Source organism: Microtus oregoni, unplaced genomic scaffold, assembly GCF_018167655.1.
Source record: "Microtus oregoni isolate MIOR12 unplaced genomic scaffold, Mior012 000031F_ref0000149, whole genome shotgun sequence".
Lineage (NCBI taxonomy): Eukaryota > Metazoa > Chordata > Mammalia > Rodentia > Cricetidae > Microtus > Microtus oregoni.
This window is the reverse complement of record NW_024543090.1, coordinates 23,544,812-23,572,348: the sequence shown is the minus strand read 5'-3', so window position 1 is coordinate 23,572,348 and position 27,537 is coordinate 23,544,812. Positions and strand designations below refer to the sequence as shown.

The 27,537-nt window shown below is 46.7% G+C and overlaps 2 protein-coding genes across 2 annotated transcripts in view; both read left to right on the top strand.

The window, feature by feature from the left end:
• Positions 1 to 4,441: 4,441 nt before the first annotated feature.
• On the top strand, positions 4,442 to 12,649 carry Patl2 (PAT1 homolog 2). The gene is given in 15 exon segments (XM_041678744.1): positions 4,442 to 4,457; positions 5,183 to 5,394; positions 6,514 to 6,594; positions 7,351 to 7,460; positions 7,921 to 7,995; positions 8,130 to 8,364; positions 8,730 to 8,850; positions 8,939 to 9,036; positions 9,222 to 9,275; positions 9,383 to 9,516; positions 9,646 to 9,805; positions 10,278 to 10,418; positions 11,986 to 12,080; positions 12,525 to 12,615; positions 12,617 to 12,649. Coding segments are annotated over 15 exon segments (1,656 nt in total).
• Positions 12,650 to 15,519: 2,870 nt separating this feature from the next.
• The window catches only part of Spg11 (SPG11 vesicle trafficking associated, spatacsin), a 64,528-nt gene continuing 52,510 nt past the window's right edge, over positions 15,520 to 27,537 (top strand). The window contains exons 1-4 of the mRNA XM_041678700.1: positions 15,520 to 15,767; positions 19,627 to 19,811; positions 21,219 to 21,437; positions 23,398 to 23,590. Coding sequence (XP_041534634.1) covers positions 15,520 to 15,767; positions 19,627 to 19,811; positions 21,219 to 21,437; positions 23,398 to 23,590 — 845 coding nt within the window. The remainder of the gene's footprint in view (positions 15,768 to 19,626; positions 19,812 to 21,218; positions 21,438 to 23,397; positions 23,591 to 27,537) is intronic.

The window sequence follows — 27,537 nt, the reverse complement described above, 5'->3', positions numbered from 1 at the left end:
GTTCTTGGCCTTCCTAAGGCTGTGACCCTTTAATACAGTTCCTCCTGTCGTGGTGACCCCCAACCATAAAATTGTTTTCATTGCTACTTCATAACTCTATTTTTGCTATTGTTATGAATAATAATGTAAATATCTGATATGCAGGATGGTCTTAGGGTCATTTGACCTTGACCTCCACCCCCATCACCCCCACCCCTTCACCCCCCTTCTGCCATGGGCCTCAACCTATGAGCTGAGAAACACTGTCTAGCACACACCTGTGAGCACAAAGGCTTCGTGTCTCTCACAAGGCCACACCTCCTAGCCACCAACCAGACACCAAGCATTGAAATGTCCAAGACTTCGCGGAAATATAATACCTCATCCAAACCACCACAGCAGATTTTAGGATGTTGACTTGATGCCTTCTCAAGCTGCTGACTGCAAAGAGCAATTTGCACATTCCTCTCCGGTCTTTGCTCCTTGACTTCTGTGGTAACAGGTATCGTGAGCTCTGTCTAGTATTCCGAATACATCCAGTTGTTAGAATTAGATATAAGTGGGGTGGGAGCTGGGGAGACGGCTCAGTTGGTAAAGCGAGGACCTGAGTTCAGATCCCTAGCACCTACATCAATGCTTGGCACTGTAGTGCAAGTCAATAACCCCGGGGCTGGGAGGGTTACAGACATAGAACATCTGTGAGTCATATCTAGGATGCCTGCTGTCTAGGCAGGCTAGCCAACATAGAGAGCTGCAGGTTCTAGGAGGACTGTCACCAAAAATGAGGAGTAGAACAATAGAGGAAGACACCTGACATGAGTCTCTGTCCTCTACACATGCGTACACGGGTGTGTGCCCACCCCATCCCCCTGCAACCTGTACACACACCGAAAGAAAAAGTCACAGAGATGAAGCTGGGGGGTAGGTCAGTAGTAGAACACTTACCTAACATGCACAAGGCCCTGGGTTCAAACCTTACTATTAAAGAGATTAATAAATAGGTTACTTTGATCATTCAGTTTCTCTTTTAGAATTAAACACTTGGAGGGAGGCTTTAAGGGGCAGAGGAAGGAATTATGGTCTATGGTTTTAGCTCTGAGTACAGTAGCCACTGTGGACTGTGAGTTCTCTGTCAACTTGGGCACACCCATCTCTTCCAACTTGAGATCCCCTGGCAGGATGAGCAGTGTGAACTGGCCTGTTCCGGTGATTAGCGTTATCCTGCCGTGGTGCTCTAGAACAATTGCTCCCGCCAGCCAGATCCCCCGAGCCTCACTGGAGATCAGTTACCAGCTTGCAGGTAGAGCAAAATGGGTTTCTAGATTTCTATTACACGTCTGCCGAAAGCCAAACTTCCAAGCCAAGGTGGTGGTGGTGGTGCCCACCTACAATTCAAGTATTTGGAAAGTTGAGGCCTGAGGATCCTGAGATTGAGGCCAGCCTGGGCTACATAGGGAATTATAGGTCAAAATCAGTTCCATAGCAAGACCTCTCAAAAACAAAAGATTCACTTGCCCGGGGCTTTTGCAAATGTAGCAGTTAAAAATTGATAATAGAAAGTGTGGGGGCTGAAGAAACAGCTCCGTGGTAAGAGCGTTGTGTGGGAACGCGGGGGCACCTGAGTTCAAATCTAAATAAAATTTGGCTGTGGCTGCATGTGCCTGTAAGCCCAGTGTTGGAGGTCGGTACAGGAAGATCACAAGAGCTCGATGGCCCACCAGCCTAGCAGAAATGGCTAGCCCCAGGCTCAGTGAGAGAGCGTGTCTCAAAAAAGACAGAGTGACAGAAAACACCCAATATCTTCCTTTGTCCTCCCCTGAGCACATTCATCTGAACACATGTGCATAGTACATGCACACACGCACGCACACACACGTGAACACAGTGAAAATTTTAATGTGTTGAGCTATAAATCACTAGAGAATTACTTGACTGGGTATTGAATACAGGTTTGAAAAGCAAAGTATCTTTTCTTATGTATATAGTCACCTTTCTCATAATGTAACCAGAAGCATATATGGAGAGAAACAATAAGAACTTTGAGACTTGGGGGAAGGGGCTTGTTTGTTTGGTTGGTTTTGAGACATTGTCTTATGTAGCCCAAGCTGTTCTTCAACTCTCTACGTAGCTATGGTGACCTTGAATTCTCAATGCTCTTGCCTCCTCCTTCCAAGTGCCAGGGTTAGAGGTGTGTACCACTATGCCTGGATTGGAGACTTCTGTAATCCAGGCCATGTTCACGCTAGACAAGTGCTCTAACAACCGGGCTACACCTCCAGCTCCTTGTTGAGTTTTAAAAAGAATGTTTAAACATTTATTTGTTTCTGTTGTGTGTATATGCACACACGTGTGTTCATGCTCACACCCTGGTGTATGTGTGAAGAGATGGGGAAAAACTTGCAGGAGTCAAGAGTTTTACCACGTGGGACTCCGGGGATTGAACTCAGGTCATCAGGCTTGGCAGCAGCACCTTTACTCACAGAGCGTCTTTCCAGTCTCCCATTTTTTAGTATGTTTAATGATTTATTTACTTAAATTATTGGCTTTATCTGGAATTTGGCATAAATATCTTCAGTGTCGTTTCACTTTTTGAGGTGAAATTTATGTTTTTTTTTAAGCTTCACGATGAGGTGTCATCATTATGTTCTTAGCAATGTCCTGGGGACCACATGGAGGGAGGCATGGCTGGAGTACGACACACCCGGGTGGCAGCTGCAACCTGAATAACAGATGCTCCAGAGACCACGAATCATCTGGGAGTAACATTGCAATAGGGAATCCATGCTAGAGTCAATAACGTGAGTATTTAAGGAGGTTGAGGCGAAGGCAAAATACAGGTCACTCCCCGTGTCCTTAAAAAATAAGCCTCACCTACAGGGATCATTCAAGCCCTGCACTGGTCTATTTTTAGGTTGGACAGTTGTTAGGCATCCCTGGAGAAAACCATCTCTGTGCCAGGTTGCGGTTCCTTCAGAGTCTTTTGGTACAGTTAGTTTCTCCCCCTTCTCCTCTCCTCCTCCATTTGTTTGCTTCGAGACAGGGTCTCACTATGCAGCCCAGGCCTGAACCAGCTCTAAAGCCTCAGCTGGCCGCAAACTGGAGACAATCTTCCTGCCTCGGCCTCCCAAGTGCTGGGCATGGAGCTCAGGTGGCTGGGCACCTGGCTAGCGTGTACAAAGCCCTGGTCCAGACCACACACATGTCTATAGCAAATGACATGAAAACATAATTGTGTTTTGCCTACAGTAAAATGCATACCTACATACCACAGTCCCAGCTCTTTCTGTGAAACTAGCCAAGACGCTGTAAGTCCGTGCCGTCTTGTGCAAAGGCGGGCTCACCCTTAAGGGCACCATTGGCAGCTGGGTGAGTAAGCTGCTTGCTGTAACCCAGTGAGGCTCAAGCACCCTCAGGTGGACTTGGAGGAGCCTTGGATGCTCGTCCCAGTGGCAGCCTCCTCAGGATGCATCCAGAACTTTCCTCCCTATTTAGGCTAGAGTATCTAATGGAAGCAAAGTTCATCACAAATTCCTAAACCTTCCTTAAAGGACACCTTTTTAAGCATTTGCCCACAAAATTGCAGCCAGCCTCATCAAAGTGTACTCAGAGTCTTAGTTAAATATACAGTTTATTTCTCTAACCCACTCAAGAGGGATTTTGTTTTGCTTTTATTGTTTTTGTTTTTGTTTTGTTTTGTTTTATCTTTTGAGACAAGGCCAAAATCTGGTGAACAAACTAACTTGGAATTCACTTTGTAGCCCAGGTTGGCCTTAAATCTAAGCCTCCCAAGTGCTGGGATTACAGGTGTGGGCCCTATAATCAGTTAAGAGTTTTCTTGTTTGTTTCTTCTTATTTTGTTGTTGTTTGGGTCAGTCTTGTGAAGTCTAGTCTGGCTTCAAGTTTCCTAGGTAGCTGACACTTCCCTTAAACTCCTAACCCTCCCGTCTCCATCTCTCAAGAGTGAGGACCACTGGCCTGTGCTACCACACCTGCTGGCCCTTTAACAGGTGAGCAGGAGGCAGAGCTGAGTCTTCAAAAGCTAGGGGAAACAAGCAGGCCCCGGCTGCCATGGCTAACCTACGTGGGAAGGACAGCAGCAGTCACGTGGTGGGTGTCAAGCAACAGGATGTCACTGTACACAGACAGTGGCTGGTTGTAGTCTTCCAGGACCTAGCCAGATCCCTAACTTCTGTCCCTCCTTGGGGCTGAGCTGATCAGGTGGGAGGGAGGAGGGTAGGGGTTTATGCTTCTCAGAGAGCTCAGACTCTGACTTCTTGAAGCCTTGGGTCAATAATTCTCTGCCCACCGTGCTGAAAGGAGACCATGGACGTTTTAGGGGCCAGCCCATCCTTATCGAGGAAGAGAGGGTCTCTGGGTCTCTTCTCCGTCCCAGGTTTCCCTTCTAGAGGCTTCTCTATCAGTGAGGGACACGACTGGCAAGGAATCCCACCAGGCTGCCGAGATGAAATGTCTTGAAGGTTTTACCACGTGGGCCGAGTGTCTACAGAAAAAGTCCAGAAGGCCGCAGGGAAGAGGTACACATCAACGTGGCTAAGAGACCAGGCGCAGTACCGTGACTGAAAGCTCTGCCGTGGCTAGCTTTCTGAGACAGGGTTGTCTGGGCTTTTGTTTTCCTGGCTGCTGTGGGAAAACTATCAGCAATGCTCTAACAGTGCTGTATGACTGTATGTAGGCGTGCAGTGTAAGGTAGGGAGCATACAGGGTTAAGTTGCACTGAATGGGGACAGCTGAGATGAGCTCATTTAAAGAGGCAACAGAAGGGCTTGTTAGATTAGGAAGAATGGGTGGAGAAAGAGGCCTGTGGTATCCATTTAGAAGTGATCCCCGGGCAGTGAAGGGGTTTGGAATCTGTTTAGTGCTGCTAGGGCTAATGGCAGCTCATTTGGGAGTGTCCTGGGGCGGAGCTAAAACAGTGTGGTGTTCAAAAATGGTTCTAGAGCCCAGTGGTAGAGGCAGGTGGATCTCTGTGAGTTCGAGGCCAGCCTGGTCTACAGAGCAAGTTCCAGGATAGTCAAGAATACACTGAGAAACCCTGGGGGGGAAAAAAGAAAGAAAAGGAAAAGAAAAGAAAAATGATTCTAGAGATGGCTTCTGAATGGAGCTTCTAGTTAGCATCAGCTTGTCTAGATCAGAGTTTTCACACCATTAATACAGCAATGTCTCTCGCTATCTTCTTCCCGAGGCCTGCACTTACACCAGGGGCCAAGCAAGTTCTCTGTTCCCCTGGCTCCTGAAGAAGGCTCAGTATCTGCCTTCCACCTGGAGAAAGTGGAAGAAGAGAATGAAGAGGAAGATGTGTGTTCAGATCAGGCCCCAGATGTGGAGGAGGAAAGGAATGATCTCGGGGATCCAGCCATCCTGAGTGTCATCCAAAATACCCAAGTACCACGGCAGGTAGGGCTAGAGAGAGCGGTCCTGAACACCCACATTCCTTCACAGACTGTCACTCAACAATCCTCTTGTCACCTCTGCTGCTTTAAGACCCATTTTGAGTTACCAGTGTTTATTTCAGGTATGACGCTGAGCTGGGGTTTTCTCCTTCTCCTTCCTCCTGTCTCCCATTGACGCTTCTGCAGCTGTACTTTACCTTAAATCAGGTCCGAAGCCAGGTGCCGTGGTGCACACCACACCTGCGATCCTAGCACTAAGACTCCTGAGGTGGAAACAGAAGGATCATGACTTGTCCTCAGTCCGGATTGCATAAAGAGACCCAGGCACAGACAGACAGACCAGGCATGCGTGCATGTACTCTCTCTCACACACACAAGTGTGCCCTAAAATCAAACAAGCAAAAATCCACAAGGCTGGGGCAGGAGGCCACTAAACTGCAGTCCTTGCCTTGCAAATATGAGGACCTGAGTTCAGATCTCGGGAACACATGTAAACCCTGTATACAGCAGTGTGTCCCTGTAATCCTAACCAGTGCAATGGGAGGTAGGGACAAGAGAGACCTTAGGAGCTTAAGGCCAGCTTGCTCAGTTCGCCCAGCCTATATGGCCAAGTTCCAGGCCAATGAGAGATCCTGTTTCAAGAAAAAGGTAGAAAAAGCCTGTAGACCAACATCTGAGGTCCTCCTCTTCCCTCCACACCACACACAGTCACACACACACATGTGTGCCTCCGAGTTCATGTGGACACAAAACCCCACAGGGTCCTGTGTCTCCCATAGATAGCCACCTGACTATTGGTGCGTCCCTTTTGTTATAGCCTTGTGTCTTGGCAGGCCATGCCTAGTATGTGATCCCTTACATTCACACAACCAGTGGAAAAAGACAAGGACTTCCAGTATAAGCCAGGTGTCTTGGCCCTCCTGCAGCCTATCCCTGAAACGTTAGCCCTCTTCTCAGGAGGAAGAAGGAGCCTGGCCTTGAGGATGAAGGGGAAGGCCAGGTTATTACTCTCCCGGCTGCTGAAAAACTGACTTTGCTACCCCAGCCTTGTTCCCATGAAAACAAAAAGCAAAAGACAGTGCGGGGTCTGTTCGAATCTGGCATTTCTTCCTTTCTGTTCCAGAGAGGCCTGCACGGTCCCTCTGGAGCCGAGGCCCTTGGTACCCTGGGAATGTCACAGGCCTCCTTGCGTTTTCTGTGCCAGGTGAGTCGAGTCTAGTCTCTATCCTGTAAGGAGGTGACTGAGTGATGCAGAACATTTCCATTCCTGGAAGTGTTGAATGTCCCTTGCTTGCTTCCTTATGTTCAGTCTACCCTTCTCCTTGCCCTGGAGATGAAGCGTCCAAAGTGAAGCATTGGTGTGGGGTGGACAGCCACACCAGGCAGAAGAGCTTGGTCAATGACAGGTGGTGCAGGATGACCTTAATAAGTGCTACGGGAACAACTGTCACTCATACGAAACGGGACACACAATAGATTCCTACTCCATTATAAAATATCTCAGCAGATGATCAAGTACTGAACTCAGGGGCAGGAAAGACACTGGCTGCCCATGAAGTACTTAATAGTGTAAGAATGGAAGACTGGGAAACCCCGTAGGGAGAGCTATAAGGTAACTGAGCTCTGCTAAGGGCTTGGGTGAGGCAGAAAAAAAAAATGCTGAGAAGCCTGCCCTCAGTAGCTGAAGACAGAACACAAAAGCAGAAAGGATGCTCAAAAGCATCCTCCTCCCCCATCCTCAAAGACGGAAAAGGCATCTCCTAGGAGGTGGCAAACTGTCAAAGGCAGGAAGCGCGGTCTCCACAGCTGCCTAGAGGGTTTTGCAAAACACTGGGCGAAATCACTGAGGGGAGGTGAGAAACCCAGAGGGAAACGACCTGAGCAGGGGCAGCGCTCACGCCTCTCTCAGTGGAGTACCCCCGCTTGTCCCCTGGACTATCTGTGGCCAATTCCTTTCCAGCCTCCATTCTCAAGAGCCAGCTTCCCAGCCTGCCACATGGGACCTCACCAGCCTTCACCGGATCCTCTTCTGTCCTACAACCCTTTGGCCCCGTGGCCCCCTAAACTCAGGTATCAGCGACAGGCTTCACAATGAGGACAGGCTGAGTTCCTCCCATAGGTCATAAGACATGGTGGCCAAGGACCACCTTCATTACCTTCTATCAGTTGCCACAGAAAAACACTTAGATACACTAATAAAAATCGGAAGCATAGTCCAGTCTCTGCTCCCTCACAGCTGAAGAAACAGAGCCCCGAGGGAATTAAAGAAGAGAGGTGGGCTACCCTGACAGATTAGGACTTACTAACAACCATGCCAAAAGGTTGCCTATTGTGCCCAGATTGTCGGCATTCAAATTGCAGAGAACCATTTCTTGGGATGGGGAAATGAGGATTGCGTTGTTTTCTGCTTTTTGTGGGGGGAGGTATGTACACAAGGCTGCCTTAGATGTTCACTGAAGCTTACCCGGTGAACGCATGGACAGTTGGGATGCAGGACAGAAGTTTTCCACTCAGCTGATTTCCTTTTAAGCCTTCCCAGTCATCTGACCCAGCTTCACCCTCAGCACCAAAGGACCCTACTGCTGCAGAGGAGTCAAACCGTGAGGTAAGGCCTAGATGAGAAGCAGGGCTGAAGGGAAGTAGTCTGCACGTATACCTGGTATTTCCTTGTGACTAGCCATCTTCCCCTACTGCATAATGGTACTCCATCACCATTGCCCAACACTGCACCTTTTCCAGTCCTTCCAAGAACACTCCACTGCCTGCTCACATCACCTTGGGAAGCCACAGTGGCAGGGCTTGCCTAAAGGGATGTTTCTACTGGCTTGAAAGTCTCCTAGCCAAGAAGCCTTGGTCTCTGAAGCCAGACACCTATGCTAACCTCATGACCCAAAAAGAGAAGGACTGGGTGATAAAGGTGCAGATGGTTCAGCTGCAGAGTGAGAACCCTCGCCTGGACGATTATTACTACCAGGTGAGCTCCCGACCCCCTCATCCCACCTTTAGACCTTGTCCAGATGAGTTAGGACTCCTGGGCCTTGTGACCCTCACTCCAACTCCTAGGGGCCACATCTGATTAGGTGCCGGCACAGTCACTCCAAGAAAGAACCCGTCTTCCTAAAGTTAGTGTCCCAAGCCCCTTCCTTCCTCATCTCCTACGCTTTGGTCTAATGGAGTTATCGACTCTTTTCTAAATACCCAAGGCTGGTCTCTCCATCCTTTTGAGAGGTTCCCATTTCTACCCTGGAAATGTGGGCCTGTCCATGTCTGTGCACTTTTGTGAGCCTTCAGGATACCTTATAAACACCCACACCCTTTGCCTGCTCCCTGGACCCTCAGGGGTACTATCAGAAGCTAGAGAAGACACAGGCAGACAAAGAGCTGCTTGGGCAGAGGAACAGGGCTGAGTCTCTCAAGGTGGTCACGCCTCACATCCAGAAGGCAGAAATTTATGAGTCAGGTAGGGCCAGACTGCTGGCTTGGGCTGGGTATCTGGGTGCATGGGTGTTCCTGTAGAGAAGCATGCTTCTCCCGGCTCTCTTATGCAGTGGTACGAATTGAGGGTTCCCTGGGCCAGGTAGCTGTATCAACATGTTTTAGCCCTCGCCGAGCTATTGATGCTGTGTCTCATGGAACTCAAGAGCAGGTAGGAGAGTGTGATCTTCCTAGAATTTTCCCTGCCCCTGTTGTCTAGAATGCATTTGTGTTTGAGGTTTAAACACTCTTACATCGTGACATACGGGTGAGGAAGCAGCGCGGTCAGACTTTGTGTCTAGCCTTTTCCAGCCACACTGATGGTGTGACTGACGGCCAGGAACCCCTTGTGCCTAGGATACGGGAGCTGCAAGCAGTCAGAGGCTCCGAGTACTCTCCCTGATTGAGAAGGTGAGATAAGCTCACTGAGAGATGGATGTTCTTGACTAAAATTTTAAGGATGGGCTATTGCTCAATTAACCACCTCTCCCCCCTCCCCGCCACTGTCGAATTCCCAGGTGTTCCTTCAGTTGCTAGAGATCGAAGAGGGCCAGAATGATGGGTTTCCACAGCTCTACCACTCGGGCGAACAGAGCAACCAGGTGGAGAAGCTCTTTCAGGCCTTAAAGACCCAGGGACAGGACAACTTGGAGTGAGTATGAGAGAGTCCCACCTTAGCCTCAGAAGAGGAGGGAGGCTCAGTGGCTGTGGGGGCTGGCTGCTGGCACGAAGCCTTCTTCCCTGGCACAGGTCTCAAAACACTCTCCTCTCTCCCCTGTAGGGAGACAGCAGATAGCCTTCTGCAGGTGCTGTCTGTGAGGAAAGGGAAAATTCTGGTGGCTCGGCTGCTCCCCTTCTTGCCCCACGATCAAGCCGTTAGCCTTCTCCTGTATATCACCTACCATCTGCCTCTCCTGATCCTGAGGGACATGGCTGACCAGGTACTGCGGCAATGAGTGGCAAAGAGGGTGGTCTCGATGGGTTTGGGGTCTTTCCCCTCCCCTATCTCCCCTCCCTTCATAGAGATGCCAGCAAGAGATAGAGTAGTGTGCTGCCCACCCCTCAAATAAGGAAGTTACAGAACGAACGACCATAGCGGCAGCAGATCATCTTCAGGTATGATGAGAGAGGAAAGTAGGTGAGCAGCCGTGCAGGTGTGAGTGAGCGTGAGAGGAGATAAGGGTCCTCTGAGGAGGGGCGGGTCTCGGCGGCGTCCTATAGAAAGCCACCATAAGATAAGTCAGTATTCTAGGACTCCATTAGGAATAGAGAGTCATGAGCAGTAGTAGGCCTGGCGAGGACCTGGACCACGAAGCTGTGCACAGCCCGTCAGCCAGGGAAGGAACTGGAGGTAAAGATGAGGGGTTGAAGCTGTGGTAGAGTTGGGAGAGATGCTTAGTGATTTTCTTGTAGGCTCTACACATTCTATTCAAACCTCTGGGAAAATACATCCATTATTTGACCTTCCATCAGCTCCTCCATGGACTTCAGGGTCTAATGTTGCTGCCCCCTGGCACCTCAGAGCGGCCAGTCTCTGTGGTGCTTCAGAATCAGGTAATATATCCGGGACACTTTTCTTTCCATAGATGGCTTTTTGTTTGATTTGTTGATTTTTTTTTCTTTTTTCTTTTCTTTCTTTCTTTCTTCTTTTTTCTTTCTTTTTTTTTTTTTTTTTTTGGAGACAGGGTCTCATATAGCTTAGGCTAGCCTAGAACTCTCCAGCTAGCCAAGGATAACCTTGAATTCATGACCTTTATGTTGGCATGTGCCACCATGACAGGCCTCCCATAGATGACTTCTCAGTGGCCTACTAGAAATTGTAAAGAGGATAGTCTCATCTCTACACAAATCTTATCTTCAATAGCACTTCTCAGTGTCCAGTGAGAACTGGACATGGTCTACTTTTAGTATGCAGGAGGCTGAGGCAGAAGGACCATGAGTTCAAGATCAGCTTAAGCATCACAGCGAGGATTAGGACACCCTAAACCTGTCTCAAAACCTTCCAGGGAGCACAGGATAATCTGGACATAGCTTATTAAGTACCAGGTCCTCGGTCCCACTCCCAGGAAGATAACAAGGAGCTGTGTGTGGGGGGGGATGGCTGTTCCCCCCCCTCATTTCCTCTCTGTTCTCTTCCTTTCCCCATCTCTTCTCTCCTTTTGTTTCTACACCGTCTGGCACTGTTGCTTCTCAGTATGTGGTGAGACTTGTGGCGAATGCCACAGTGGGAATGGCGTGTAGTACAGGACTTCTTACCTCCTGGCATTTAGAAAAGAGAAGTACACATCTTGATTGGGGGGGTGTGGCTCCGTTGGTGGAGTGTTTGTGGGGTGTGCACAAAGTTCTGGTTTCGGTTTCTAGCACCACACAAAGCGAGAGTGGAGGTGCATGCTTGAAAAGGAAAATAGAAACGAGGGTATCAGGGTTTCAGGGTCACCTTTGTCTTTAGGGTGAGTTCAAGGCTAGCTTGGACTATCTGAGATCTCTGTGTGGCAGGGGAGGGGTGCCACATCTTTGTGATGGAATCCCTGTGACTGTTGGTGGTAACCGCTTCCACACCAGAAGTCTCAAAACTTTTTATTGTGTACCCTTTAGAGAAAAAAAAATGGAGACATCCCATGCGTTTATAACATTAGGTTTTTCTTCTAAAGAAGAGATAAAAAGTCTTTTTCTTTGTCCTGAGCATCCAAAATAAGTGACAAATTAGGCACTTCCCATAGCATTGAACTCTGACTCCAGTCCACAACAGCAAGTCTGTAAGTATTGCCGCTTTAGACTTGACAGACTGTGTTCATAGCTAGTGAATTCTCTTGTGCAATCTCCTCTGTAGCTCTCTGCTGAAGGTGGTACTTCTGAAAGTGTGGCCCACAGACTACCCGAATCATTCCTCATCTACTGACTGACATCCCCCCAAACCCCATTTAGTCAGCTCTCAAAGGCTTGTGGAAAGTTTAGGGCAGTGAGTTCTTTTTTAGATGTAAAATCTGACCACACTTGTGGCATTGGTCTCCATCTGCACACGCAAGCCTGTCCTTCAGGAGGAAGCCAGCAAAACCAGAGAAGCCCAAAATGGCTAGGTTGTCCCCCTTTTGTCTTGAACTGTCTATTCTATCGCTCACAGTTTGGGATATCTCTGCTTTATGCCCTGCTGAGTCATGGAGAGCAGCTGGTGTCCCTGGATTCTTCCCTCCAATCCAGCAGTGACTGCGCAGCCTGGTAAGATGGCAAAGGCTTGTCAAAACTTTCCAACATTACTGGGTGTGCAGGGCAAGCCTGACCAAAGAGATCCTGAATAGCACATTAGAGGACCAGGGAGGAAGTTGGGCAGAGAAGAAGACATCCCAGAACTGTATCTTCTCCTGGCCCCACAGAGTATCCTACAATGTTGGTTTCCCATGGGGAACAGGGTCATAGTAATTAAATTTTAGAGTCAAACAAACCTGTCTATTGCAATGTAACTTTGAGACATTTCACCTGTTACTGTTTCTTCATCTGGGCGTGGTGCTTTTAACTCCTTAGAGTTATTAAGACCGGATAGGCATTACCAGGTATGTACCAAATGTACGCGCGTCACCTCTCAATTGCTGGCGGGGATGGGACCAGTGGCTGCTGGTGGATGCGGTTTCCTGAATAGTACAGCAGCTCTCTTCCATCCCTCAGGACAGACTTGGTGATTCTGGTTGCGTGGGAGATATCTCAGTTGCCCACAGCATCCCTGGCAGAGCCCCTAGCCTTCCCCAGGAACCTGCTTCCCCTCTTCTGCCATCACATGGACAAACAGCTAGTGCGGCAGCTGGAAGCCAGAATGGAGTAAGTGCTTACAGAAACAGTCACAGCCTCGTCTGGGTCTGCGGATCCAATCTCAGTGAAGCTGTGAGCATGGACAGTAATGTGCTTTAGACAGAGTTCTATGGGCCGGGCATGGTAACACATGCCTTTGATCCCAGCACTTCGGGTCAGAGGTGAGTTTTAGGCCAGCCAGGGCTACGTAGTGAGATATGAGGCCCCAGTGAGATGGCTGAGCAGGCAGACACACATGGAAGGAGGCAGTGACTCCTAAAAGTTGTCCTGTGACCTGCAAATGTTCACTATGGAGTGTGTGAGTGTGTGTGTGAGTGTGTATGTGTGTGAGTGTGTATGTGTGTGAGTGTGTATGTGTGTGAGTGTGTATGTGTGTGAGTGTGTATGTGTGTGAGTGTGTATGTGTGTGAGTGTGTGTGTGAGTGTGTGTGTATGTGTGTGTGTGAGTGTGTGTGTGTGTGAGTGTGTGTGTATGTGTGTGTATGTGTGTGTATGTGTGAGTGTGTGTGAGTGTGTGTGTGTGTGAGTGTGTGTGTGAGTGTGTATGTGTGTGAGTGTGTGTGAGTGTGTGTGTGTGAGTGTGTGTGTGAGTGTGTGTGTGAGTGTGTGTGTGTGTGTGTGAGTGTGTGTGTGTGTGAGTGTGTGTGTGTGTGAGTGAGTGTGTGTGTGAGTGTGTGTGTGAGTGTGTGTGTATGTGTATGTGTGTGAGTGTGTATGTGTGTGAGTGTGTGTGTATGTGTGTGTATGTGAGAGTATGTGCAAGAGTGTGAGTGTGAAAGTGTGTTCATGTGATAGTGCATGTTTGAGAGAGTGCGTGTGAGAGTGTGTGAGAGAGACGGTGTGTCTTGTGTGCGTGTGAACAAGCATGTAAGCATAGGAAAACATTAAAAAGTCAATCTAGACCCTCGTGTACTTGTGGACTCATTAGGGTCCTTCGTACTCTTCAGTCAAACCTTTGGTTTATTCCCAGTGTTTGGTCATTTGTAAGTACTGTTTCAGAGCAGTAATTTGAAAAGTTGAATAATTCATTCAAAAAATAGTTGAGTGATTATTTCAGAATATCAGGAATAACACAGATAATCTCTGTCGTCGGAATTTTACTAGCTGTTAGAATGAGCCAAGCATAAATTAAACCATAAATATTTGTAAATATGGGATTGTTTGCAGTTAACTCTTGTTCTCTTTTTAGGCTTGCCTGTATCTACTGATTTATGAGTTCTTGAACTTACGTGTGAGAAGCTGAAATCTCAGAAATGAAACTACATCACATCACCTGCCTACAGTGATACAGTCCAAGTCATTTCCCCTACTCTGTTATGTTGGAGGACCCTACCATATTGTCATAGCTAAGTGACTTGCCTAAAATTAAGGCATGACTTTAGGTATAATTAGAGAAACATCAAATGATATGTTGAAACTTGTTTGTAAGTTTAGGATTACAATGAAGACCATTTTTGTGAGTGTGTCAATATAAGGGGCAAGGCCTTGTTATATGTAATAAAATGTAATCTGGGACATTGCTTCAGTGTGCCAGACTTTATGTAAACCAAACAGCTGAGCTAAGGCTGAGAGATTTGGATGTAAGCATCTTCCTTGGCTTGGTTGTCAGATGAAGTCCTGCATTCGTCAAGGAACACTGGAGAACCTTTCATGCACCAGGCTGGGATGCAGGTAGGAGGATAACAATGGCGCACAAGTCTCTGCTACTTTCAGATGTACATAGAGGCTGGGTAAGAATTGACAGAAAATATCAATCAGTCATAAATACTGTCGGGAAACAGGATGATTTGAGAGCGACTGGAGTGGAGGAGACTTTAGATTGGACTGGTTAGGACGGTGCTTTAACAGGTTGCTGTTGAGTCAATCCTCTGTGGAAGTGGCCGCGTTACCAAGGCTAAGCATGGAGACATACCCCTGAATTCCTGAGTAGCTAGATGGCTGGGGAAGGAGCCGCAGGAGTCCAAAGGCCACCAGGGAGCCTTTATCAAATAAAAAACTTGGCAAGGTACTGTTCAATTTCTCCCAAACGCCTTTCCAGCACATCTAAGCGCTCTCCGCCTTTCTTTTCTATACTGGATTGTACGTCCCTGAGTGAGCCGCTTCACTCTGTACTCAATCCATCTGTTACAAAGGATATCATTTGACTCCGATATTCATGCTAACCTTCATGCTTGTAAGGAATAGAAAACTCAGTGGAGGTCTATTGGTCTGAGAGGTCGGCACCCCCAAACCGTGCAGCTACGTATCCAGGGGTACAGAAAAACTCACTATGTGGGGTCTGAAAAGCAATTTTTGTAGGCAGGGGCTGGCAAATGCTTTTCGGGTAAAAAATGTTCTTCAAAACTGCCTGGTGGGAGATAAATCAGGTGTCCTGGTTTTGCAAACTCTGGGCTCCAGGGCATCTGATGGGAATGGCAGCTTTGCAAAATTCCGTGGGAGCAGATTTCTTGAAGCCCAGGGCTCTGTTTTGTACCCCTGTTTTGTTTTGGTTTTGTTTTTAAGAGGAAAGGGTTTTTTAATTCTAGTCTATTAAAGAGTCCTTGCTACCAAGAACCGCATGACTGTTGTTCCAAGCAATTGCACAAAAAGTGACGAGGGGCCAGCGACTGGGTTTTAATGAGCAAGCACAGCAGAAGCAACTGACACGAGTTGGCGTTTATTGACTTGAGCTGAGAGAGGAGCGCAGGTGTGGTTTCACGGGGTCTGCTTAGGCCCGCCCCCACCCCCCAGCTAAGAAGACTACAGGCGTAGGAGCGCCTTGCAGTTCAGGTGACAGTCACAAGGCACAGAACACCGCGCAGGCCCGTGACGCACGCGGGCGGGCGTCTCTCCCGGAAGGAGCGCCCGGACCGGGATGGCCGCTGAACCGGGGCCCGGAAGTGCTGCCTCCCCCGGCTGTGCCGGGGCCATGGAGCGGGTTCTGCCGGTGCTGCTGGTGCAGCTCCCTGTCGAGGAGACGGCGCAGCTCGGAGCGCGGGCGCAGCTGCACCGAGAGCAGGAGGCCCTGGGGAGCCTGACGGCTGCGGGCAATCTCCGAGTGCTCTCCCTTGCGCCGGGCAGCAGGGGTGGAAGCAGCTGCTGCCTCCAAGGCCCCTTTGGGCAGTAAGTGCTGCGGGACAGCTGTGCAGTGCGGGAGGCGTCTGGACCTTGAGCTGCTCCGGCCGCTCCTGAGCGGGAAGCCTGCGTGCTCCTCGCGGCGCGGGGTGGTGGGAGAGGGGTGACAGTGGGGGAATCACCCCAAAAGCGTGAGCCCCATTCCTCTAGGAACCTTTCCCATCCCGGAGCGAAATGCTCATCTTGTTGCATCTCCCTAACTCACTCTCTGGATGGGCAGAGAAGATAACCCTGGATGGGTCCCAGTCCAGGAACTGTTTCTTTAACTTAAAACAAATTGTTACAGAAAGGAGTACTAAGTCTGTCTTTCTCTTCCCCACCTCCCCCCTATCCCCCCCCCCCCCCCCCGTCTTCCTTACGTAGCCCAGGCAGCACTAAAACTTGGTACACAGACTAGGCTGGGCTCGAACCTACAGAGATCCACGTGCCTCTGCCTAAACTACCACACCTGACCTTGTTTAAAGATGTCAGATGAGCTAGGCGGTGGTGGCGCACGTGTTTAATCCCAGCACTTGGGAGGCAAAGACAGGAGGCTCTCTGTGAGTTCAAGGCCAGCCTGGTCTATAGAGCGAGTTCCAGGACAGGCTCCAAAGCTACATAGAAACCTTGTCTTGAAAAACAAACGGACAAAAAAAAAAGTGCCAGATGATCTGGCTTATTTCAAATATCCATTTTTGTTACGGAAATAATGTTTTCTTGCAAACATAGCCCCACTCAGTGCACGTAAGTGCCCTGGGGTCACTGAACTAGCCCAGTCCCACTTTTAACGTATTTGATCACAGCCTCCAGGTAGCTGGTTTGCAAGTCTCAATCCTCCTGCTTTACCCTTTCTAGTGCCTCCAATCTCTGTACTTGCATGCCTGCTGTTTCTTAGGCACGAGGTTCCCATGAACCGAGAAGGTAGACAGTTACAATAATGTACTACTTTCCATTTTCATAAATCCTATCCAGGGTAGACAGTCGGCGTCATAAAGTTTAGAAATGACCCGACTATATGCTGACCTTTCTAATAGTGGGAAGTATTCTAGGACCAGTCTGTATGAGACTGTAGAGCCAAGAGGTATCTCACTTTAGAACCTCCAACTTCTGTAACAGCTCTGTACACACAAGGCAAGTTTGGTAAATCAGCAAGTATTTTACCTGCGCCCCTTAAATAAAGCCTTGTCTGATAAGGTCTCACAGTGATCTCCCTTTGGGATAGTGCAGTGCCTTTAAATAGTTTACTTTGTTTAACCTTTTCCAGGGTTGATATTTAGGTTATTTCCCAAATTTTCAGTGTAAACAGAAATTAGGTGTTCGTAAAAAAGAAATAATCCCTGTTATTTAAAAGGCAGAAATGTGAATTGTTGGTCTTTTCCTTTTGGGGGAGAAGAGGGGATGATGCAAGACAGGGTTTCACTTTGTAACCCTGGCTGTCTTGGAACTCACACTGTAGACCAGGCTGGCCTCCAACAGTGACTGCCTCTGCCTCCCGAGTGCCGGGATTGAAGTGAAAGTCTTTCTACTAAGGACCTAATAGCCGCCCCATTTAATATAAAACTTACTTCTGTAGAAAACAAAGCTTTTAAAGAAGTTGAAACTCTCAGAGGGTGCCTCATCTCCTCGAATTGCGTTGTTTTCAGAGTGGGCCCTACTGACTGCTTTTGAGAAAGGGTCTTTTTCTGTAGCCTAGGCTGGCCTCAAAGTCTCAGTCTTCCTGTCTCAGCCACTGAGGAATGTGATTATTGTTGAGCCACCACATCTGGCTCATGTGTATTAGTGATAGTCTTGCTATGTCACTTAGGCTGTCCAGTTCCTGGGCTCCAGAGACCCTCCTTCCTCAGCCTTCTGAGTAACTAACAGGTCCGTATTGCTATGCCTGGCTTGGGTCCTCTCTGTATTTGTTTGTACATGTGTGCGAATGTGTGCATATGTACACGTGGAGGCCTGATGTTGACATGAGATATCTTAGTAGATTGCTCTCCACAATGTTTTTTTAAATTTTATTATAAGTTTTTGGGTGTGTGTGCACATGCTCGTGAACTCGTGGCGCCGCACAAATTGGGGAGGTCAGAAAACAGCTCTGTGGAGTTGGTTCCCTGCGTCCTCCTTCGCATGGATTTCAGGGATCCAGCAGAGGTTGCCAGACTTGCATGTGGGTGCGTTTCCCCGCTGAGCCATTGCTGGCCTTCCACCTCACTTCCGGAGGCAGAGTCTGTGTCTGAAAGGAGAAGCTCACAGGATCAGACTGATCTGAGCCGCTAGCTTGTCCCCAGGATCCCTTGCTTCTTCCTTCTGAGTGCTGGTATTAACAGGTGGCCAGGCTGCCATGCCCGACAGGCTTTTATGTGGGTTCTGAGTACCCAGACTGCCATTCTCAAGCTTGTGGAGCCGGCTCCTTAACCCCTTAGCCACCTACAACCCTTATGTTTATTTATTTATTTTTAATATTTATTTATTTATTTATGTGTACAATATTCTTTCTGCGTGTATGCCTGAAGGCCAGAAGAGGGCACCAGACCTCATTATAGATGGTTGTGAGCCACCATGTGGTTGCTGGGAATTGAACTCAGGACCTTTGGTAGAGCATGCAATGCTCTTAATCGCTGAGCCATCTCTCCAGCCCCCTTATGTTTATTTTAAATGCAGTTTACGACAGTTGGTCTTTCCCCACCCTTGTTAGCCCACACTGGTGACTGTGCTGTCTAGAATAATTGTTGTTTGCCACGGTGGCTGTTAAAATGAATGTTGAAATTCAGTTCCTTGGTTGCAGTGCCCACAGCTGAAGTGCTTTGTAGCAATATCTGCCCACTGGTTGTGGCTGTCATGGGCAGCACTGAAATGAAAAATAACATTTCCATTATCACAAGGTTCTATTGGACAGGGTTGTTCTGTACCATAACATTCTGGAGTAGTCAAAGACTATATGTAAAGAATCTTTAAAATCGAAATAATTCAACTCAGCCAAAGCCCATTTAAAATATTTATTTTATGTGTCTAGTGTTTGCCTGCATGCATGTATGTGTGCCACATGCCTGGTGGTGCCTGCAGAGACCACAAGAGGGCGTCAGATTCCCTGGAATTGGAGTTACTGAGAGTTGTGAGCTCTTAATGAGCTCTTAATCACTGAGCCATCTCTCCAGCTCTATAAGCCCATTTTATTAATTGTGATAAGTAATATATTTATAAGTAATAAATTTAGAGCTGGGCTTGGTGGCACACACCTTTAATCCCAACACTCAGAAGGCAGAGGCAGGCAGATTTGAGGCTAGCCTGGTCTACAGAGCAAGTACCAAAACAGCCAGGATTACATAGAAAGTCTCTGTCAAAAAAAAAAAAAAAACAACCAAGATTGATTGTTGGTATTTATTCTTCATGATAACAATCTGTTTAAAAATATCAGTTGATGCTCAAGGTAAAAAAATAAATGGATTTAATAAGGCTTTTTTAAAAGCTGAAGGATAATCCCAGCACTCGGGAGGCAGAGGCAGGCAGATCTTTGTGAGTTCGAGGCCAACCTGGTCTACAGAGCGAGTTCCAGGACAGGCTTCAAAGCTACAAAGAAACCCTGTCTCAAAAAACCAAATAAATGAATGAATTAATTAATTAATGAAAGCTGAAGGGATGAGGAAGCAGTTTTCTGCTCTAAGCTCACTTCATCTCCTACTCTCAGACAGTGTAGGGGACAGAGTAGGGAAAAGTGGGGAGAAGGAAGAGACCCTAAAGCAGTTCCATTCTCCTAAGTTGGGTTGCAGAACTGGTGCTGTTGAGTGAACTAAGCTCTCTTGTTCTGCCCTTTGATCCCTGCCTTTGTGGTCAATGGGATTGTGGGCGTAGAAATATAATAAACCTAGACTTTTTTCCTTAGCTTCGTATGGGAGGAGTGTCGTGACCACAGCATATCCACAGACAAGCCCAAGCTGCTCGCCGTTCGTGAGGATTATGAACTGCGCATGTATGAGTTTGATTTGAAGGACGGGCGATGCGAGTCGACCTTGTTACACAGCTGCTGTGGGCGGACACTGCAGACGCTTGTTGAAGACCGAGGAGTCTGTGAGTGTCCTGCTAAGTTCACTCTGCTTCCAAGTGCTGGGGACTCAGGAGTGTGCCACCGTGACCAGTCTGCACTGTCCAGACTGGGCTGCTGAGCCCTTGAAATGGGGTTAATATAATTAAGTTGTACTTTCAGTTTTTGCAATGCTGGAAATCAAACCCAAAGTTTCACAAATGCTAGGCAAGACCTTGGTCCCTGAGCTACATCCTCACCCTAAAAATATACTTTAAATGTCCCAGCCAAGTGAGGTGGCCATAATATTGTAATCCTAGCACTTGGGAGGCAGAAGAATCTCAGGTTGATGGTAGCCTGGGAAACAGTAAGACTCTGTCTCAAAACACGCACACCTTTAATCCCAGCACTCGGGAGGCAGAGGCAGGTGGATCTCTTGTGAATTCGAGGCCAGCCTGGTCTACAAGAGCTAGTTCCAGGACAGGAACCAAAAGCTACAGAGAAACCCTGTCTCGAAAAAAGAAAAATCCAAAAATAAAAAAAAAATCAAACATCTTTCTTTTTTAGGGGATAATGGGGATTGAACCTATCTATGGCCTATACATGCTAGGTTGTCACTCAATCACTGAGCCACATACCCAAGTCTCCAGGCTTTTTTTTTTTTTTTTTTGCCTTTATTTGGAGAAAGATTATCACTAAGCTACAGAGGCTGGCCTTGGACTTAAAATCCTCCTGCCTCAGCCTCTTGAAAAGCTGGGATTATAGGCCTGCACACCAAACTGGTTCTAACATACCAGGTTTTCAAGTCTTACTAGAAGAAAAGTAAAATAGATCATTAATAATTTTTATATAAACTAACATATTAGAATATTTTATATGTAATAAACTGAATAATATATATTAAATTAATTCACCTGTTTCTTTGGCTGTTGGTCATATTGAGTCATATCTCTCTCATGGATTGATGACTCTTGTATTATAGTGGACAGTGCTGACCTAAACTTGTTATAGAGCTGTTGCCTGTGTCTTGGCCTGATAAGCTGTGGGGGGAGAGGGGAGGTAAATCCAAGCTCCTGGGCCTCTATTTTAAGGCAGTAACATCCTTTCTTCCCTTGACTATAAGGTTCCTTCTTTTTCCTTAAGGAAAAAAAAAATGTCTGATTGACTTTGAATGATCTCATGGGTAACTCAGCTCTTTTGAATCTTCTTCCAGTGTGCTTTGAGATGTCAGCCTTAAGCAAAAAGAACCCTGGGCCACTGTGAGCCATCTTTATTTATCTTCGCCTACTTCCTAATGCCTGTGTCCACAGATGTGAACAGTAACCACTTGGAGTTGGAATAAATGCAATTCCCTTTCTTTGTTTTATCTGTTTTTTTCTGTGTTTATAAGGTCACCTTTACCAACTGTAAAAGTGTGAGTGAAGAGTCTGAGACAACATCCTCTTGATTCACAGGTATTTCCTTGGAGTCTCTGAGAATTCTGTCCTTTCATAAGACGGCCTTACTGCTCATCAACAGATGTCTCGTCCTCCGCTTCGCATTTCCAGGGAGAGACTCCGGAAGTATACTGGACTGCTTCCCGCTGCCCTTGCCGTCACCGGCAGCAGACACGGTTATTGACGTGCAGTTCTGCAGGGGATTTCTCTTTGTTCTGAGTACATTACACTGGATCTGTATCCTTGGCCATAAACTTGTTGGTTAATGTGTAGGGGAAAAGAATATGTAGAAAGATGAGCCTTTCTGCACTTTCGATTGGGGGAACTGGAGCTAAGGGAGAATAGTTAGTTTTTAGTTAAGACTTTTTAGGGGAGAAATACTCTCATAAAATACTCAACTATATTATGTTATATTTTTCAATGTATAGAAATATTCCTATTGTCATAATAATCTTACCCATATTTATATTCTTTGCTTATTTACCCAACTACATTTCTTAAGTGTCTGTTAAAATGCATGATTACTGATACGATATATGACATATATCCTTTCCGCATGAATATAACATACTTTGCTCAATGATGATTCCATTGTTTCCATTTTTTTCCTTTTTTTTTTTTTGAGGCTTCAAATACTGTGCTTACTAGTATGCATTACCACACCCAGATAATCCCATCATTCTAATGAATGGTTTGCATAAGTATTAATACTCTTTTAAAGTACTATGCTTTGTATCTAGCAGTAAAATTATTTTGAAGATTTAAAAAATGACCTTTTATGAAATGATTTTTGAGACTTTTATTTCTGAAGTAAAGGGATATCTTCCTTTCTTTATGCTTTTGGGGGTGGTATTCAAATATTCTATCACTGAGCTACAATCCCTGGCCCTTGGTTTGTTTACTTATTTATTTTTGAGACAGAGTCTTACTATATAGACTTGCTAGCCTGGACCTAACTGTGAAGACCAACTGCCTCTTAACTCACAGAGATCCCCTGCCCCGACTCCTGAGTATTGAGATTAAAGGCGTCCTTAAATTTTGGGTTTTTGAAGCAGGGCCTCTGTAGCTGAAGCTGGCCTAGAACTCACTCTGTAGCCTACTTTGTAGCTAGCCTCTGACTCGGACTCCAGAAGGGATGATTTTCCTATTTTAGATATATTGTTTTTTACAAGGATGTCATAAGATACTACACTGACTTAATTTTTGTTGCTGAATTTGTTGTCTTCTGCAATGGGTGTCAGGTACGTGAGGCTGCTGAACATCTGGAATGGTCTAGGCGTATGGATAATTAATTATTTAGGTTTAAAAGCTGACACTTGGTTCAGTTATTAAAGAGTTTAAGTATATTTAGAATAAACTTACTCTTTTGGACTCTTTTTAAAAAACAAAACAGAGTCTTATGTAACCATTACTGACCTTGTACTCTATATTTAGTCAAGGCTGACCTTTGACACCTGATCCTCTGCCTCAGCCTCCCAAGTCCTGGGATAGCAGGCTTGAGCCATTATGCTTAGGTTAATGGTATTGGGGACTCGAACTTGGGCTTCATTGAGCTAGATAAGCACTCTACTTAATTTCATCTCCTTCCCAGTTTCTCTTACTGTTTCAACTGCAACTCCGTGGGGGTCTAAATATGGGTGAGATATTTCTGATGAAAATTTAGCATCCAAGCACAGTGGTGGTGGTGCACACCTTTAATCCCAGCACTCAGGAAGCAGAAGCAGGTGGGTCTCTAAGTTTAAGGCCAGCCTGGTCTATGGAGCGAGTTCCAGGGCAGCTGGGGCTACATAGAGTAACTCTGTCTCAAAAAAAAAAAACAAAGAGTGAGAAAAAAAAGTTAGTGTCCAAAGTTAGTTGCAATCGAAGTGGAACTTAGATTTTGGTGGCTTGCAAGAAAATAAATATCTCAGCTTTTAGTGTTGGTTGCATGTTGAGATGATAGTATTTGGGGATTAGCTAATGTATCATGTTAACTGGGGTTTACCCTGGGAAACAGTGCCTTGGGGTCTGGAGCAGCAGACTGAAGAACTGTACATCACCTGTTGTGCAGCCGGCTCCATAGTCATCTGGTTCCGACATCGGGGAGTGCCTGCTGCTAGCCCTGCAAGGTTGTAGTGATCCAGACGATAGCTCTTCCCCATCCTGAGACTCAAAGGGTCCTGGATAGAAAAGACACTTCTTTAACTCTAGCCCAAAGATATTTTTGACACTTCAGATGGCAAGCAGGTAGCTCGTGTGGACTTGGCTCTTCTCCTAGAGGATTCTGAGCAGCAGGAGGCAGCCAGCATTCCCTCCGTGACATCACTGAAAGTGTCTCAGGACTTAGATGTTTTGGTGATCATCAGTTCATCTCACTCTGCAGTTGCTCTGAACCTAAATTTGTATTTCAGGTAGGCAGATGACTAAAACTTCTCATTTGAGGTAAATAGACCCATAAAAGATTAAAAATATACTCAGCTTTTTGTTGTTGTTTTAAGCAGCTTTTCTATGCAGTTAGATCTTGCTAAGGCTCCATTAGTAAGACTGTAACTGTGAAGAATGTGTCTAAATGACTGCTGGCCACCTTTGTCTTTTGGCTTGTATGGCAAAGGTTTGGTTTGACTTAAGTGGTATTGTATGGCGGTTATGGTTATGTCATATAAAGAAGCAGAATTGTCCGGGCAGTGGTGGTGCATGCCTCTAATCCCAGCAATTGGGAGGTAGAAGCAGGAAGATTTCAGTAGTTTGAGGCCAATATGATCTACAGAGCGAGTTTCAGGACAGCCAGGACTATTGCACAGAGAAAACCTGTCTTGAAACACATCCGAGAGAGAGATGTGTTTCATCTCACTTTTATATATCACCCCCTTCTTGTTCCGTTTAAGAGTAGAGGAGAGTGGAATTTACCTGTTTGTTGTTGGGCTTTCTGTTTTTGTGGCTTGGGATCCTGGCTGCACTGAGCTCATGTTCCTCTTAAAGGAATATGACAAGATCTATTCCTGCCTGGGGATTTCCGTGGTATTTCCTTATGAGGAACTGGTGCTTGTGACTGTCTAAGAACCTCAGTAATGCTAAACGCTTTCTTATATTTCTTTTCCATTAGCTTCTAGCTGCTGTTGGCTTTATAAACTTATGTAACTTGATGATCTGGAAGTAGGCCTTTCAACATTTATGAGCTGACCACATTTAGGGCCATTCAAACCATTTAGTCTTTTGATTCCACCTTGACATGAAGAAGACAAATCCCTGAGTAGTTGGGAATGTTTTTGATGAGTTTTATTGCCTATGGCTTGGTTTATTTTTATGTACCTGCCAAGTATCTTTAGAGCTGTGATGTTTTCTAGGGATCAAACGCAGAACCTCAGTCATGTTCAGCAAGCAAGCCCCCCCCCTACTGCTGAGCTAGACTCCAAGCCCCAGTTTGTTCAAAGTGGCTATTTACTTATTTACATTTTGACCTTGCTCTAAAAATGAGTAGATGTTGATGGAATTTCAGCTGGGGGGAGGGAGCTATGATCTGACCTGGTTTGTTTGTTTGTTTGTTTGTTTGTTTGTTTAATACAAGGTCTCACAATGTAGGCCAAACTTCTCTCAAACTCCTATCTTTTTTGCTTCAGCCTCCTGAGTGCTGGGATTACAGGAGAGGCCGTCATGCCTGGCCTTGTTTTTAAATCTTTGAGTGTGGGCTGTTAGTTTCTGTAGCCTGTTCTTGTCTGCCCATAGGTGGTTTCGCTCATTGGTCATATCCCTGATCACTCATTGGAAACGGTGTAAATGGTGGGAAAAGAGGAAGGCCTAGTCGCCTGTCCTATGCTCTAGATGTTTTAGAGCTCTGTCCTGTCCCCCACAACTAACTTAGGGACCAGTCTGTCCAACTAAGCAAGTGATCTGTGTTTTTGTTCTTCACATAAATGCTGTTTAGTGCCTTTTCTCTGGAGTTGCCTGAAGTCCAGGTGTATCTCGTCATTCCTGCCCTGAGCGAACTTCTTTCCCCAATCAGAACATCAGTCCTCCTCCTCGGCCCTTTTCATCCCGTGGGAATCCACTGGAATGACAGCTCTTTCTTGAAGCTATGCGCTCACGGGCACTCTCCACCAGAATCTCACTCAGGACTCCTCTGTGGTGCGTGTGGCACTTCCCCTCCCTAGCTGGGCTTCGTGCTTAACTGTAGTTTTATATAGTTCCCATTTTTTCATTTTTTTCCAATAAAGTCTAATAGTTCGGTTTTTTCCAGTCTTTTTCTCCCTTTGGAGATGGGCCCTTGCTGTGGGCCCCAGTGATCTTCCCAGCTCAGCCTCCTCAGTAGCTCAGTTTCATTCTTTCGCTTCATCTTCCATTTTATCTTAGCTGTCCATTGTCAGAGCCGAACTCTGGGCTTTGTCAGCATTCAATCACTACTCTCCACGGATCAACACAACTTCCCAAAGGTTTTAGCCGGCTTACCCAAGTGCGTGCCCGCTGACCTCACTGGGATTTCCAGCTAATGGGCCTTCTGTGCTTCCCCTCCACGTGTCTCCACTTCCCCCTTGCAAGCCTGGACTTGGCGACCCATTGTCCTAGCCAGCTTCTTGCACATGCTCTAAACTTTTGCTCCTGCTCCATGGTAGCACTTGCCTGCCAAAACATCAACCTTGAATGAGATCTTTATTCTGCCTTCTGCTGCCTACACCCAAGCAAGTTTGCGTTTGTGCGGAACCTGTAAAAGTACTCTTTGCCAACCTCCTTTTTGTGATTTTTTGAGAGAGTTTTGCTCTGTAGTCCAGACTGGCCTCAAACTCAAGATCTGCCAGCCTCTGCCTCCCCAGGCTAAGATTATAATGTGTACCACCATACCCAGACTTACAAAAATATTTTTAATCCTCTATTTTTCCTCAGAACTGCTCATCTCGTTATTCTTCCCTTTTCTTGAGTGACCTTGCCGCCCACATTTTTAAGGGAACAGAAGCCATCTGATGTCTCGTGAGACCTCCTTTAGCGTTTTGGTTCCTTTGTTTTATGAGGTTTCATCCCTTCCTCCCCCACCCCATTCGAGAAACCTTTCTCTATTTCCTTTTCCATATTTATAATGTCTTTTCAGTATTAGATCTGTGTCCAGTTAACAGACAAGTAGCTGCCATCTCCCTCCTGAGTGTCTCCCCAGGCTCCCCTCCTCTCTGCCTCCACCCAAGCCGGGCCTGTCTTCTCATCTGAACCGCTTTAACAAATGCCTGCTCAGCCTCCTTGTGTCTGTCCTCATCCCCTAAACCTGTTTCCTCCAAGGTAGTTAAAGTGGCATCAGTAAAATGTCTGTCTCATTAGTGGTCCAACCACACACACTCACGCACACTCACATTTCTCATCTCCTTGCTAAGTGTCAACACAATGCCTTCCGAATTGAACACTTCCAAAGTGTGTGACGACGGTAAATGCTTCCCTCTCCCTAGCTATGCTCTGCATGTGACCGTGTTGTAGCTCTGCCCAAACCCTCCTTTAGCTGCCTTTTCTCCCAAAGATGACAGCTAGACTTCCTCAACCCACGGAAGGCTCTGAACTCTCTCCCGCCAGCTCGTCCGCCTTCTGTTACTGTCACTCCATTTTGCTTCTCAGTTGCTGTGCTCGGGCACCACGGTCCTCTCTGTTTCTCAGATGTGATGACCCTCTTTCCACACGGCTGTTCCATCTTAACTCACACACATGTGCGCGTGCGAACACACACACACACACACACACACACACACACACACACATACACTGTTCTTGTTTATTTACTGACCTTGGCCTAAGCCTTGCTTTGCTATGGTAAAGAGTTTTAGGAACCTGAGCTGTGAGCTGGTGAAATGAACTTCCACATGCATTCTGTGGAATGCCTGAATCCTCTCTACCCCACCCCCAAATAAGTAAATAAATGTTTTTAAAAAATCAAACCCCAAGTTTTATGGTTACATTAGCCTGGTTCCGTGTTCTCTTAACCTTAGTGTCTGTACCCTGAAGTGGGTTATATGTTTCTGTAAGGTCTTGAAAGGCTTAAGAGTCCATGTAAGTCAGCTTGACATCTGCAGTGTGCTAGACAGTGGCTGCTCTTTCCACTCCGGGAAAGGAACTGCTCCATGGAGCCAAGTGCTTTTTGTTGGTATTGGTAATTTTTTATTTTATTATTTTGTATATAAGGGTGCCTTGCCTGTGCATTGTCTGTGTGCTGTGTGTGTACAGTGCTTGGAGAGACTGGAGTTACAGACAGCTGTGAGCTGCCATGTTGGTGCTGGGAATTGAACTCAGGTCTCCCGAAAGAGTCAGTGCTCTTAACCACTGAGCCATCTCTCTAGCCCATAGAGTCAAATTCTTGATGCTGACTTTATCACTGTTCTATGAGGGAGGCTAG